General features: G+C 41.4%; 2 protein-coding genes across 2 annotated transcripts; one reads left to right on the plus strand and one right to left on the minus strand.

The window, feature by feature from the left end:
* The first annotated feature begins 247 nt into the window (after positions 1-247).
* Positions 248-16,445, plus strand: LOC141393207 (uncharacterized). Its single transcript, XM_073966171.1, has 7 exons — positions 248-1,262; positions 1,393-1,651; positions 1,716-2,182; positions 2,244-2,537; positions 2,593-2,830; positions 2,996-3,084; positions 16,041-16,445. Exons 1-7 carry the CDS (start codon positions 378-380, stop codon positions 16,329-16,331), a joined length of 2,523 nt encoding a protein of 840 aa, XP_073822272.1. The 5' UTR covers positions 248-377; the 3' UTR covers positions 16,332-16,445.
* Positions 6,972-10,565, minus strand: LOC141394901 (uncharacterized). The gene has a single exon (XM_073970054.1). The coding sequence runs from the start codon at positions 10,396-10,398 to the stop codon at positions 7,003-7,005; it is 3,396 nt and encodes a 1,131-aa protein (XP_073826155.1). The 5' UTR covers positions 10,399-10,565; the 3' UTR covers positions 6,972-7,002.
* Positions 16,446-16,682: the final 237 nt, after the last annotated feature.

Here is a 16,682-nt window from a genome sequence, read left to right on the forward strand (position 1 = left end):
CTAGATTAGTCCGGGAAAACAAAATAGGTTTAGAATACCTCTTTTTGAAAAATCTTTTATATAAATTTCGTTTCTTCTCATTTATTTGTTAACTTCCAACTGTGATTTTTGTTGCCTTACTTAACGTCGTTGCTTGTTCCACTAATTTCTAATTTCATCGGTGTACTAACTTCACGTATAGATGTCGCTTTCACATAACAACTGAACACATCACTACATTTGACAACTATCTGACAGCTGCTTTTGTTTGCGAAATCAAAATTTTCAAAAAAAGAAACAACAACTTTCGATTGCCGCTCTCTTCAATTTTCGCATTGTTTTAAAATATTGAAACAAATATTAAAATTATTAATTAAAAACACAATTTTATTGTAAAAATGAGCTCGCGTAAAAACAATACCATTAGCAGTCACAGTGATGCCGCAAATGCCATTAGTTATGTTCGAGAATTTAGTACTCAGGCAGCTTTGTATCGGAATAACAAGTCGGAGGATTCACTCATACTGCTGAATCGCAGTGCCTCCCTCCTGAGCACTGCCATACAACCGCAACATTTTGCTCCTGGCAATTTGGAGGTATCCAAATTCTACATTGATTTGCATGCTGTTATGGGCAGTTTGAACTCGGACTCTGATGCTTTATGGGCATGCGTATCGTTGCTTCATCATTGTTGCAAAAACCTGGAGGCCCGCAAATCCATTGTTGATGAATATCGTTTTATACCATTGCTGACATTTCTTCTGAAGCGTGTAACGGGAGGTGATAAGCAGCAGAAAGTGCTGACCCTTCTGCAGGAGTTAACATTTGGTATACAAATTTCATGGGAGGAGCCGTATATTGTTGTGTTACTCGAACAGTTGGTTCACATTGTATATCAGGCCACGGAGGAGGGTGAAGAAACTCATGCCCAACTGGCTTTATCCGTCCTCATCAATTTGTGTTACAAGAATTTTGTTGTCCTATTTCTATTCTTACGTTCGGTGAACATATCCACGTTCAGTCGACGTATTCAAAATTATGGTGTTTTGGCAAATAAAATGTTAATTATTTTATCGGAGGATATACATTCACCGGATCAGAAAGAGTTACATTTGTTTATACGTTCCTGTTTTGCCACAGTCGATGAATGCATTAAACATTGGAATGTTCCCCACCTGATGCATATTGTGGAATTTCTCAAAGACTCGAAGGCCCATAGCGGCCTGCATCAGGCAATGCTGAGTTATCAATTCTATTTTGAGGACATTGAAAAGTTATTGGATGTAAGTATTGTGAACTTTTAATATGCGAAAAGCAAATGTATCTAAAAAACTGGACTTTAATTGGCCTCAAACCTTAAAAGAAAATCTTTTAATTAAATTTAATATCCGTATTTTTGTGTTTATATCTTAGCGTTTAGAATCTCGAAGATCTATGGACGATTCCAATGATGATTCACGGAAACATCAACAAATATGTATGGGTTTGCTGTTCGAGTTAATGGAACACATTATGGATCTTTCGGGCCAAATAGATGAGGAGGGTAAAGAAAATGCTGCCATTAGTTTGGATTCAAATATACCACGCATATTTGAACTCTTATGTAATTGGTTACAATCCGATGTGTGTGGTGTACAAGCTATCAATCTATTGGATAGTTTGGTTCGATTGGGTAAGTTAACCTCATAAATAAATTTCAACAAAGAATTCGATTTTTAATTTATTTTCTCTCCCAGCTAAAAAGGAATCAATTGCTCCGCGAATTTCCCGTGATCCATCAATAATTATCCAATTAATATCAACTTCTGAAAAACCCGAAACTTCACCACTGCACATAGCCTCTGTTCTACAGTTATTAGTTTCATTATTACATCAAACAAAAACTGAGAAATTAATACTTTCCAAAATAACAGAATCATATTTTGATAAAATATTTTCACCCTTACTGGCGGTGAAACCCGAAATGCCCGACAATTGTTTGTCCATGGAGGAGATAGAAAAATCAATATTCTGTTTGCTTTTGCTTATTAATTTTACCGATATAGCAAAGAAGGCCTATTTTGAGAAGTGTTGTAATCTCTTACAACTGCCACAGATACAACATGCCCTGGCCAGGGCCATGGTGAGCGGTGGTGAACGAGTTTGTTCAGCTGTCTTTCAAATATCACAATTTGAGCATTTTCCTCAATTTGAGGTGGCCAAGGTAAATATTATAAAATACTACGAAGTTTCCAAAATGTAGTTATATTTTCCTTCCCCTATAGCACATTTCCAAATTGAATTCATCCAGCAATCATATCCATTTGGCATCCACCGCACCAAGTGGAGATCAATGGCGTAATTTAAATGCCATTTTAAAGAGTCACAAAACATTTGCCAGCAAAGAACTGGAGGAACGTTTAAATGCCCTTATCGAACTTATATCCAATGCCGAACGTAATAACCAATTGAATAATGTGGCCACATCACAAATTATGGAATTATTTAATTATAAAATTAAGAATTTACAGGCAGCTGAGGCGAGTATGCAGAAACGTTTAGAGGATGCAAGCAATGAGGTAAGGATTTCATTATTTGAATGTTTCACTTGACTCATTTTTTCATTTCTTGTAGATTACACACCTATCACAGCGCATTAATTTTCAAAATGCCGAATTGGAAAAGTACCACACAATGAATTTTGAATTACACATCAACCAAGAGTCTCTTCAAACTCAGTGCAAAGATTTGAAGCATCAAAAGGATAATTTAAAACGTAACATGACAGAGTTAATGAAAAAGTTATCCGAACAGTCGGAAGCATTGCAGATAAGTGAGAAACGTTTGGCTGTTAAAGTTTCCGAAATGATTGGTAAGAAGAGGATACATTTTTTTGATGTTATGAAAGTTTTCTAAATCGATTTTATTTTTGAAATTTTGCCATTTTGTCAGGGCGAAGATCAATTTAATTTTAATTTGTATTAATTTTCTCGTTTTAGAGTTGAACTTAATGACCTATTTTATTTTTGTCTTACAGTTTTACAAAAGGATTACAATGACCTGAAGGAGCAATTACAAGCTAAAACTGAAGAGTTGGACAAATTACATACGGCCTCCAAAGAAAGTGTAAGTTTTAAACTTCTTTATTTGCAATATATTTTCAAATCAGCTGCATAGAAGATATGTTCATATTCAAAGTCATGTAAGACTAAAGCAGCGCCGACCTTAGAAATGTATTCAACAGGAGAGCATGTGTGGATGTATGAATGAAAAAAGCAGCAACCAAATGATGATGATGTTGTTGTTGTAGCAGCATATAATGCTGGGTTGGCAGCCGCTGGCCGAAACACTTTTGGTTTCGGGTCAATCCGGTACGTAAGAACCCGCTGCCGTGGGATTGAACAATCAAATGACGATTTTTGTTTGTTTTTGTTCACGCACAGTGTACCTGAGAGAAAGAAGCAAATGCAAAAATAACTCTGTGGGATCGTTCAGAATACTGTCTTTGCAACAAAAGACTGTTCAAGGATGACTACATTCGTAATTCTAGGACACAGAGCTTCAGTATGTACAGGAGCAATTCTACTTGTAAAATTTCAATGCACTTTCTCTAAACGTCGTTTAAAAAAATACTTTTTGGATAAACTATTGAGACTCTTGGAGGTCCAATTTTGTAAAACGTATTTTGAAAATCGTTGTGTCACCTTGAAGGACCGATATGCAGGCTAACGATAGACCAACAAATTGTCGTGAATTGTCTGCACGTCGAATTGGGATTGCATACAACGGAATTAGAGCAGGGTGCGACATTTCATCAGACATAATCATAGCTTTTTTCCGATCTGACAGAGGATAATCCTTGGCATACAGCAATTTTTCATAGACAATCGCTCGCTCGTGGTCGAATGCACGAAGTCAGAACAAATTTCACAGCAAATGCCTCGGGGCTAGGTTAGGTTATAGGATGCCATTGATTGTTGTCGGCCACTTCACTTGAAGACCAGCGGTCCATTGTGCTCATCCTGAAAAGAGATAAAGAATGGTAGAAGGGAGAAAGGAAGGGAAGGATGGAAAGAGGTATGAGGAGAGTAGAAATAAAATATAGGTAGGGAACAGAAAGGGAATTAATTGAACTTACGGAGTCTACGATGACCGCGAAGGGTACACACGAACGGTTCTGACTGTAATTTTTCATCAAATATCGATTGCTTCATTCAACAACATCCATGAACATGTTCGTGACTGTCTGATGACTGGTGGCAAAAATGATGTGCCACACTGGCAAGCAACCGATTTTAAAAAAAAAATCGACAGTCAAAATTTATGGTACCCCGCTTAAGACATCTGCAATAAGTTAACAGGTCTGCGGGGTCTATGGAGGAAAAATAAGAGAGTTATACCATCTCACACCAAACAGCCTGTGTTTTTTGACGGCCAGATTAGGACACCGGCAGAGAAGCTGCTCAAATGTTTCAGTCTCTTTCACATCCTCATTGGCTGAACAGATTAATTGTTCTACGTAGTGCACGGTCAATGAGGACGCCCCTACAAGAATTAGCGGAAAGTATCAAGACATAACCAACGTGTCACGTGACGTCACATGGCAACCCGTCTATTCTCTTGGGTCAGACCATCGCCCTGTAATCGTCTCATTCGGCAGACCGCCCGACTTCATTACCTCCGAACGCCGTACTTTTATTAAACTGGTTGGCCTAGTTTCATAGAGTTTACCAATCGCAGCTTCTGAGAGTTGCCCAACCCTTCTGATGTTCGGCTAGCACAAAGGACGTTCCGAGACATCATCACAGCTTCAGCCGCTCTCTATATATGTATCTGATATATATACCCGAAGTGGGACCAAATTTCCCAGCAGAGGCGACGGGGTTAGCAAATGAGCGTGATTAGCTTCGTCGAGCCAACCCCAGTGACCCCAGAATCAGGAAGTTGACAGGTTGGTCGGTGAGCACAGGCGCAACAACTGACTATATCATCTGAAGAGTTTCAACATTGAAGCCGGAATATGTAAATTGTGGGCAACGGTTAAGTCACTCTAAAACCCTGCAAAGAAGGAAGATATTACCTTAGTTCCATTTGGAAACGTTACGCTGACTGATCCGAAGAGGTGCGCAAGTTACTTTAATCGAAAGTTTGTCGAGCAGCTCGGGCAGAGGAGGTGAATGGCTTGGAGTCCTGTCTCGGGATGGGTCTTTTGGCCTTAGGGTGTGGTTCATCCGTGGATCTAACCCTCTTCACCGGATTTTTCGAAGAATAGGGGTTGGATGGTGCCACACTCGCAGGTGTAGAGTCCGTCGTCGGGACAGGCATCCCAGTTCTCTCCTCCTCTGAGTTTTGGGGCTTCCTACTTAGGGATGCAGGCTTTCCTGGAGGCTGAGTCAAGTCACCATCACTCTTGATTTGACCTTTACAGGTAGTGGGAGTGGATGATGACGTTGACGGCAATATCTTGTCGACCATCTGGATAAGGGAAAGCCTATCAATCTCAGGATTTCTCCTGGGTAGGTGAGGGTACTTCTTTTCGAATTTGCTCATCACCCTGAGATTAATCTTGATTAACTTGCAGTCCCTTACCGAGATGGCCGAAGATTCCATACCGATGCACTTCCTAAGGTAGTTCAAGGACCTTCGATAAGCCCCTTTATCCCTCGTCAGTCGACCTGCTGTGTTGCCTGAGGTAGTGGGGACTTTGTCGTCCAAAGCCTTGGTCGTTGTCGGAACTTTGTCGTCCGAGGCCTTGGTCGTGGTACCCCCCTCAGTGGCGTTCTGTCTGTGTAAGGTTGGCTTATTGGCTTCGGCCGATGCACAAATATCCCGGGTTAGTAATGGTTCGATGTCCGCAAGAATTGTAGTTTTCGTTGAGCCCGAGGGCAGTTATCTGTGACTGCAGCTGCTGGAACAACTGTGTTGTTTAGTTCGTCGTCAGATAAACTGTCCTCGGTCTCTTCAGAAAGACAACTCCGACTAGGGCCTGGGGAAACCATCCGCTCCAGCATGGCCAGCAGCTGCCTACTCTGCTCGGCTTGGTGGCTCTAGTCCGTCCCCTCCCGAAGATAATGTTCTGTCTGGTGTGGTAGTCATATCATAGTCCATGGGCGTTGCGGTTTTGTTGGCATCTTTAGTTTTTGGGGTTTTTGGTGTTTTTGATTTATAATAATGATCCATACGTCATTGAATTGATGAGGGAATGGAGGTCAACCATGACATAGCCCTCCTGTACCATGGCAAGGTCTTGACAACTAAGTCTATACTACATTGAGACGCCCAGGTTTTTCAATGAGGCTCCGTTCTACTACAGTTGGTACCCTAACTGCAAACCTTAAACACCGATAGGCACGCGTTCGCTTGACAACCCGACGTTAGGGGATCTCTGTTACGTAGGAGATCACTACGTGGGTAACCTTTGGTCGGCCACAATTTCCTCGGCCCGAGTTTCCAGAATTGGGTGGGGGAGATTGTCGCCTTAAGCCCTCGCATCGCGTCAAGATTGTTAGATAGCACCAGTGTTGCCAACTTTATTCAAACTTTTCATTCATAATTTTGTGCTTTAATTTTACCGATTTTTGTCGGTAGCCAAAAAATGCGTTAGAGAATCCCACTACTGACGGCATTGAGATCGTTACGTATGCGGATGATTCTATGGTCTTGGCATCGGGTACCTTCCCTAATATAATTTGTAAAAGGCGAACTTCTATTTGATCGACTTTAGACACTTTTTCCGCGCGAGGGATATGGAAATATGCGCGAGGGCGACCTACGAGTGACAATCGTTTATAATACTGACCCCGATGGGAAAACCAATGACAATCATTGGTTATTTGTCGAAGGGGTCTCGGGAGTATAATTGTTACAACAGAGGTAAGCCAGAGAGACAGGCAATTCGACAGTGGCTACGTCGGTCACTCTGACCATACCAATTTCAGCATTGGATATTCATAACCTGTGTATTCAAATACCTCAACCATTATTACTCCTCTGAAAACAAAATAAAACTCCAATTCCTCGAAAAGTAGAAGCATAGATTTTATTTTAAAAATTACCACTTAACATATCAGCATCTTGAATATTAGCATATTTGATACCGGTTGCCGGTTTACGATATTCCAAGACAGTAGATGAGGGCATATTCTTGACCAAACCCGATGATTGCTGAACACGGCGACGATATAGAAAATATAGAAGACTTCCAATCAAGAACAGCAGTATCAATATAAGTGGTATTATGTAATACATAGGCGAGCTGTCGGCACGTTGTACATTGTCCATGGAAGGTGGCGCAGTGGGTTGCATGAAATTAGTAGTTTCAGGGGTTTGGGGAGTTGGTTGAAATACGGGAATTGTTGTGGGCGAATCCAATAATACCCTGGTGGTACTGGAAAATGGAATTTGTGTTGTTTCCATAGTCGTTGTTGTTATTATTCCCGGTTGGCGTGTAGTTAAGGAAATAAATGTGGGTACAGGTGATGATGATAACACAGAAAATTGTGGTGTTGTGGCATCGTTATTTCTTATTGGTTTCCATGTAGTGGTAAGTGGTGTTGGTGTTGCTATGAATGCTGCTTTTACAAAACCCGTTTGTGGACAAGAACAACGTAGAAATTTTCCCAATTCTAGTGATTTACAGGCATCTATTGACCATTGTGAGTTATATGAAGTTTTCATAAAGCATTTATTTACCCTTTGCTCAGCGGGATAAATATCAAGTTGTATGTTATTGGAGCGATTGATGAGATCTTCATTGGGAAGATTTAATTCTTTTAGTGTCGAACCATCTTCGCTTATTTCAAAGATATTATATTCCAGTAGAGATGATGTATCACCATCGGCCTCGCCTTCTGGTGTACTCTCGGGGAAATTATAGGTCTTTATGACCAAACAGTACCTTGCATTACTTTGCAGCAATTTAAAGTGTAGTATTATTTTATCAAAAATATCCTCGGTAATATGAGTGGTGGTTGTCTGTTGCACATCTCCTCCCTTAATCTGTTTTAAGGTCAAAGAGACCATATTGGTTTTTAATGTTTCAGTGTTGAGACTTTTCTTTAAACAAAGTTTTTGTGCCAACTTTGAAATCTTTTCCACAAATCTTTGCATGTCTTCCGGTTTGTATTCCTCTGCCTTGAGCAGATCCTCAAGTAATAGCAACTGTGTCCTTTGATATAAATCTTGATTTTGATTGACAATACGTTTGGAACGTTGCAACGAATACCTTTTAAAGCGTCTTTCTTCGCCCATGGCTGAGGGAGCATCAATAATATTTTCCAAAATTTCAATCAATTTCTCCAATGTCGTCTTATCCATTTGCTGGGTGAAATCTAACAACTGTTTGGATTTTTCCACAAACAGGTGGATGATGTCAGGCCCTATGTACACCTGATGTTCTGGTTGTTCCAATAGTTTGTCCAACTCTTTAGCAATTAACACTTTGGTATATTTTTCAAATCTTCCACGATATTGTGATTGACCATTGCGGAAAGTTATCAAAGCCATAGTTATGAGGTTGAAAGCTTCCTGATAATCTGTTCTCATAAACATGGCATTGACATTCTTAACATATTCTTCATATTCAACATCACTTAGCTCCTGATAGTGGACCACTAAGTGGCTGTCGTTTGTAATTTGACTACAGGCCTGGCGTATATCACAAATTTCTACAATTATTCTTGGGTGTGAGTTTTCCCCACTATAGGGCAATATTGTTTGCCAACTTTTGTATTGGAAATATTTTCCAAATGATAGTAGAAATCCTTCCATTTTAATTTTCAGTTCATAGCGCACAGGAGAATCTAAAAGCAAATCTTTTGCTTGCTGGGAATTAAAATTGAAAATAGTTTTCAATGCCACACCCTCTAAGGGTTCCATTAAAATCTTCAATGCCTGAGGTGGAGAATTGGTGTGAACATCAATTGTAAAATAACTGGTGACCATTTTCTTCCATGGTTCTTCTTCATCAGCCTCTGGTTCCATTTGTAAACGATTTTCCTGGAAAGGCTTGGGACATGTTACATCCAAACGAAATTTATACATGGCATCACCCTCAAAGCCAGGCCATTTTAATTCATTATTCACATCCTTCCCAGCGGCTGGTATTTGCAATGAAATCTCCCGATTTACGGTGGAGTTGGTAAAATCAAGAATTTCCTCCAAATAGTATTTTTCCAAATTTGACACCTTGGTATAGCCATAATGTTCTTTGTCCAAAACACCAGGAGCAATGTATTGGAAACCATCCTCTTGGGCACTCAACCAACTGGCTTCACAATTCGCCACCAAATTCATGGCCATAACAGAAAATTTGAATTCTTCAGTAGAGGAGGGGTTTAAATTTGGTACTTGCTGAAAATCATAGCTCACAAACAACGAGGATACCACTTCAATTTCTGCCTTTACCCGCGAGGAAATGTCATTGATGCTAACATTGGCCAATACATGATAGAGACCGGATTTTTCAAATCTAACTCTAAATTCATTATCTTTATCCTCCTGCCCCAGCAAGACAGCCTTTGTATTGGCATCCCTCAGCAACCATTTGATGTTTGCCTCCATTATCATATCAAAATTCCTGAGGAAAACACGAAACGTTAAACTGGTACCTTCACCAATCCTTGCAGCTGTTGGTATAATCATGGCATGGAATCCCTTATTCAATACCTCAACCATTATCACTTCTCTAGCCAAGACTCGCTTACTTTTCCATTCTCTAACTTCAGCTTGTATAGATGTTTTCCGCTCTGAATTTAAAACATTTGCCGGTACTATTAAAACACTTGATATGGTACGTTCCAACTCCTTCTTATACCTTTCATGCAACTCTTCCAATTGCCATTGTATATAGAAATCATATTTCGGTTTACAAAACGTAACCTTGGCCACAACATTATATTGCATATTGGCCACAATTTCCTCCGAACCAATTAGCAGGAAATTTATACCTTCTGGAACATTACTATTTTGCAACGCCCCATCAGCATAGTCCAAGGTAAAAACTTGCTCCCTGGTAGTTTCTCCAGCATCTGTTATACCAACCACATGGAAAATATAACTAACACCCGGTACTACTTGTCGTTTGCTTATCATTGCCATATTATCTTTGGATATTTGCAAACGTTCGTGGGTATTTAACTGTTGCTCTAATGCCCTTACTGCCTTCCATACCAACAAAGTTTCGCGTTGTGTTAGGTTATTGGGTCCCAAAATTTTAAAGAATATCTTAAATTTATAAGACAATTTTATACCATCTTTCGGTTGAAAAGCCACAGTGACGCCATCTGCTTGCTGTTTAACGGAAGAAATTTCATTTTCTTCATTTTTGCATAGGGTTTGTGGTGCCACAATTCGAAATGAGGGTACCTCTTCTTGACCACGGACCAGGTAAATTTGATATATCGTCAGAAAAATGAAAATAATTTGCAATATTCTTGGCATTTTGTGGTATTCTCTTTCTTTTTATTGCCTTGAAATTATCTTTGACCAATGGCCGAATGATGTGTTAATCATAATTTATACTGGCATTTGTGCATGCATGTTGTTGTCATGACAATGGACAATGTGGCCGACCAGCCGGCACAATGACCGATGTTTTTTTGCACACTCTATCAACATATGGTTGTCATGGAAACCAAATAAGCCGGTAAAATGCGAGTCGAATATTTGTTACGATTTCATATATGGTGTAGGTTGTGAAGCCTTGGCGCGACTGGTTGTAACAACAAAGCTACTGGAGTTAAAGTTGGATGGACAGTTCAAAAAACTACCATACGGTGTTTAGGGTGACTCTCACGATCCACGAATAATGAGTCCTCGAATATGTGTACGATTCATCTTTGCTGGGCATCCTTGCCTGTCTTCATTAGTGGTCTGCTGATTCATGAAAAATATTCTTTTATTAAATCTAGAACAAATTCGTATCTAAATGAGTAGAATATGCCTAATGTTAGTACTGGCTGTTGAAAACTATTCTGTAGCTAGTATTCAATGCTCACTTTTACCGGTCATGCTCCGGATCATGATGTGTACGCGATCCCTAAGGAATGGGGTGGTCGTCCCACGGTCGGAAGGGGTTGTTGTTGTAGCAGCTTCTACAAGTACATGTAAATCTTTATTTTATTGATTCGGCTCTGCCTCCAGCTCCAAGCTCAGGAAGGACGCCACCTGAATTGGATTAGTCCAAAGAGAGAGAGAGAGAGGAGTTAAGTCAGTCGGGTTGGTTGGGCAGTTAAACAGGTGCTGCGTAGTATGCGGACCGGTGCCACATGCTGGGCAGATGTTCCGCATGCCATCAATCCTGGCTCAGTAAGAATTGAGGCGGCTGCACCAACCAGATCTAAGTTGCGCCAACACGACTCTCCTTTGTCTTGGCAGCTACTGTTCTTCCGCTGCCACTGGTGCTGGATGATCTTCGAGGACTATATTCACACTGTAGGCTGCCAGAGCCTCTGCAACCGCATCAGTATGAATGTCTCTTAAACCTGCCTGGTATGCACGTTGATCTAGAGGTTCTGTTTTATATCATTGGACCTCTCTCTCTAGATCTCTATAATCCTCCCTAACTCGCCTGGGGGGTTCAGGCATATCCACCAGATGGTGATTTGGGTGGTCTTGCCTATAGCATCCAAGCAAGTACTGCATCGTCAACATCCTGTTGTGACGGCTCACAGGAAGGATCTTTGTCTCCTCATGTAAATGGTCCACTGCAGACATGAGGTGACACCCTGTAGCTGTTCTCAGGGCAGCATTCTGACAGATTTGTAGTTTATCCCATTGCGTATCACTTACGTTAGCAAACCACGCTGTCGCCACATAGCTTACCACAGACCGACCTATCGCGTTGTATGTGGTTAACAAGGTTTCTTTATCCGCACCCCAAGTGCTGCCGGCTAGGGACTTGAGGACCTTGTTCCTGTTTCTCAGCTTATCGCAGATAACTGTAGTATGCTGGGACGACTTATACATGCTATCGAATGTGACCCCTAGGACTTTGGGGTAGTTTGTGGTCGGAATAGTTGCACCGTCGACCTGCACATTCAGTGGGAGCTTCATTTGCGCAGTCCATGTGGTGAACAGTGTGGCTGTTGACTTAGTGGTGGATATTTTCATATTCCTCGCGTGGAAAAACTCTACAAGATCGTTACCGATATTGGGACCTGATGCCATGAGTGTACAATCATCCGCGTACCTAATTAACTCAATGCCGTCCGGAGGACGTGGAATTGCAGAGAGGTAGAGGTTAAACAGTTCCGGAGATATCTTGGGGAACTCCCTGCTTCACTCTACGGGGTTTGGACTTCCCGTCTCTGAATTCCACGTATGACTGGCGACCACACAAATAGTTGATGACCCAGCGTTTCAGACAAGGCCGGAAGGTAGTATTCTCGATATCATCGAACAGCCTAGCATGGCAGAACGTATCAAACGCTTTGGTCAGATCCAATGCTACCATCACTGTTCTGTGACATGGTTTGTCCTGGTTGAGTCCTCGTCCAATATATGTGGAAATGGCGTGCAGTGCTGTTGTGGTACTGTGCTGCTTCCGGAACCCGTGTTGATGATCTGCAACTGGATAACACGTTCTGATGCTGGCGAGGAGTAATGCCTCGAGTATCTTTGCTACTGGTGATAGAAGTGAAATCGGCCTGTACGACTCACCTTTACTGGCATCTTTGCCAGGTTTCAGCAGCGGGACCACCCTGCCCATCTTCCATGCATCGGGAACTATTAGGGTGGCTAGCGATAAGTTGAGGACCTTACTTAAATACTCGACTCCTGGGTCATCCAGCTGGTTTAGCATCACCATAGAAATTCCGTCAGGTCCAAGCGCTTTGGATGACTTTGCGACTCGGATAACATCTGCAACATCATCCATCGTAAATTGTGGCGGTTCTTCTTCGGCTGGAAGAGATCGCAAACGACGCAAAACACTTCTCTTCGCCCGGTCGTTATCGGGGTGCTCGATAAATTGTCGGCAGAAATAGCCAGCGCACCTCTTCGGATCTGTCACAGCCACGCCGTTAAACGTGACAGATCTCCGATCGTCTCTCCTACCAGGGTACGATAGCGTCATAACCGTTGTCCACAATTTATTACAACCGGCACCAATGTTACAGCACTTCAGATGTTCTAGCCACTTTTTCCGCTTGTGTTCACTGACTAATCTATTGACTTCCATTGTCAGTTCCCTGACTCTGGGGTCGTTAGGGTTCGTACGGCGAAACTCATCACGCTCATTAGCTAATCCCGTCGCCTCTGCTGGGAAATTGGGTCTTATTTCAGGTATTCGACCAGCAGCGAGCGGCTGCAGCAGTGATGATGTCTCGGAACTTCCTCTCTGCTACCCGAACATCAGAGGGACTGGGCAGTTCTCTGAAGCGTTGATTAGTGAACTCTCTGAAACCTTGCCAATCCACTTTTCCATGATTAATGAAAGTGCGGCGTTCAGAGGTTATGAAGTCTGGTGGTCTGTTTATGGAGATGAGGATTGGGAGATGGTCCGACCCAAGGGAAATGACGGGTTGCCATGTTACGTCATTCGTCAGACTAGGTGACACGATGGATATATTAGGCGAACTGTGGCAGTCTCCTCTAATCCTGGTGGGTGCGTCCTCGTTCGCAGTGCAGAATGTGGAGCTATCTATCTCAGCCAGATCTGTACCCCTCTGGTCATTCCCTAGAGCTGAATGCCATAACTCGTGATGTGCATTGAAATCTCCTAGGACCAGCCGGTTATCACCTCGCAACAGAGGCCTGATGTTAGGCAAATAACGCGGGGCACAGCTATTGACCGGCGGGATATACACATTCAGCAGTTCTATCTCGGCGGATCCACACCATACCGCTACCCCCATACACTCCAAGTATGGGTCCCTAGAGTCTAGCTCAGGCGAGGTAGGTCTGTACTGGACCGACTGGTGCAGAAGGAACGCAAGCCCTCCACCCCCACTTCTCGTACGATCTTGGCGAAGAACGTTGTATCCATCACAACTCCGAAGACTGCAGTTGTTGCTCAGCTTCGTTTCCTGGATCGCCGCGACCATAATATTTCTCCGACTCATAAAGTCCACGATCTCATTGATCTTGGTTCGAAGACCATCGCAGTTAAACTGCAAGAATGTTACATCCTCAGGAACTGGGACAGCAATACGCGGTGTTAATGGCTGCTGCTGATACTGCTGTCTGGGAGATTGCGGGGGAGTTTCATAATCCGATGATGTTGATGATGAAGACTCACTGGGGTTTACATTGGCGCAGCACGATGCAACATAAACTCTGTCGTAATACTCCCTCAGGTAGGTGAGCCCTGAACAGTTCCTGAAATGCACCCATCCTTGGCATCCGTTGCATCTCATTGACACCGAGCTATGGTGGATGAGACGTTGACAAACGGTGCAGAACCATGGCCCGGGGTTACTCTCAACCCCGGCACGGACCAAAAGAATCCGGAGCAGGCATTCCGGGACATGCCGCTCCCAAAATAAAAATAAAGACGAACACGAACAAGTAGTTGCTGAGGTGACGGCCCCTGGCCGAGAAGATGGTTCCTCGGGTCAATCCGGTACATAAAACCGGCCGTCGTGGGATTGTCGGAAGGGGTGGGAAAGAGTGGCGTTGGGAACGTTCGAAAAAAATCCTCGTTTAGGCCCAAAATTATAGTTTTTGGTATTGTATTGGAGGTTTTCGAATTTGTTTAGTACAGTCCATGGTAGAACAAGAAAAGGTAACAGCAATACCCAGCTGACTGAACTGGGTTGCAATGTTAGTGTCAAAGTCCATACGACATTTTATATACATATTTATTTCTATGTTCTATGTATATTAGAGATATATGTATATTTTTTGAAGAACAAATTTATTCATCAGAAAAAAAACTATTTCCCATAAAGACTCTTCATATAAATGACATGTAACCTCCTCCAGGTCCGAACGACGTGCCGCACACTAAAACACCGCTTATAGAGGCGGTACAACATTTGTTAATATGGTGTGGTATTTTGAGAGGTTTGAAAAAATAAAGCCCTAATAAACATGAGTTTTTTTGATTTCAAAAACAAGAGATTGAGACAGCTTCTCCTTTTTCAATGAATTTCCGGCAACCTCAAACATATTTGCAAGCATTACACTTTTTGCGAGAAAAAATGCATTTGGTGGAATGATATGGAAACATTCAAATTGAAAATCTAACATCCGATATGTCTGAGGAGCCTTTACCGAAGGCGAAACATGCATGTCACATAGTGGTGGGTGTGTGGGTTCGAGTCGTCGGCTTTCCTTTTTCACTTGCATTATAGATCATAAAAAGCTCGAATTAAAAAAATTAAAAACATTAATACTTAAAAAAAATGATCTTCGCCTAAAAGAGGCAAAATTTTCAAATAAATAAAAATCAGCTGAGCCAGGCTGGGGTTTGAGCCCACGTCCTTGAAAAACACAGGAAAAAAGTGTTGTCACGGCGTGTTAGCGTTCAGAGCCAAACTCATAACTTTCAAAGGCAGCGCTAAGCGTTTGTCATGAAAGCACAACTTAAATGGGAAAATCCTCATTGTTGTTGTAAAAAACAAAACAAAATGCATTTGAAAGAACAAAAGTTCGAGGACAGCGAAGCCGCTCCACATCCGATATGTCTGAGGAGCCTTTACCGAAGGCGAAACATGCATGTCACATAGTGGTGGATGTGTGGGTTCGAGTCGTCGGCTTTCCTTTTTCACTTGCATTATAGATCATAAAAAGCTCGAATTAAAAAAATTAATACTTAAAAAAAATGATCTTCGCCTAAAAAAGGCAAAATTTTCAAATAAATAACGAGTTTTCATTTATGTTTTCCAAAATATTCAATCAAATGTGGAAAAATATTAGTTTTTTTTAAATTCCAATAATTTATAGACATTTCCTTATTTTGTTTACATTTATATTTGACACTAACGTTGCAAACAAAAACAAATTCCTATGTGGTTGTGTTGAGTTGTACTTGTTGTAGTACTAATTTTACCTGGTTCTACCATGAGTACAGTCCTTGAAATAACAAAACAATAAAAACAACTTATCAATTACATTTCTTTTTCCTCTTTTCATTTCAGTCATTGCGTATTGATAAACTCAAAAAGACAATTGCCGCCTATGAAGTCGATCTTAAAGAGAAGACACGACACATTGACGAAAAAGAAAAGGAATTGGCTAAAACACAAAAGGCTCTGGAAGAACAGCGTGATGCTAAAAAGAAATCAGACGGTGTCATTACTGTATTGGAATCTCAATTGCAGGAGAAAAATGAACAAATTCGAAATTATGAATTAGAATTGAGTGAAACGGAAGAGTTGCGTAAAACCATTATGAGTCTAATGGAGAGTAAGAAACCTAAACGTAAATAGAAATATGGTTGGGGATTTTCCCATGGGTGGAGTGTTGAAGAGGGGTGGCAAAAAAAAAAAAAAACGTTAAAGGTGTCATTGTCTGTAATTTAAATGACTTAAAGCTACTTTTAAAAACGGTATTTTAAATTATGGCAAAAATACTTTTTTTAATTTTAGCCATAACCTCATTATCTCGGCATATTATAATATTTTCTTTACGAACTGAAAACTTATTTAGTAGAAAATAGAAAAAGAATATTATTATAGTCATTGGTAAGGCACTTATGGGCCGATTCCGTACAGCGAGGCGAGTCGTGTCGCGTCGCCAAATGCAATTTTTCGATTCCGTATGGCAATATCGCCTGACGT

This window comes from Musca autumnalis, unplaced genomic scaffold (genome assembly GCF_047663935.1).
Source record: "Musca autumnalis isolate F117 unplaced genomic scaffold, ASM4766393v1 scaffold_2, whole genome shotgun sequence".
NCBI classification, from domain to species: Eukaryota; Metazoa; Arthropoda; class Insecta; order Diptera; family Muscidae; genus Musca; species Musca autumnalis.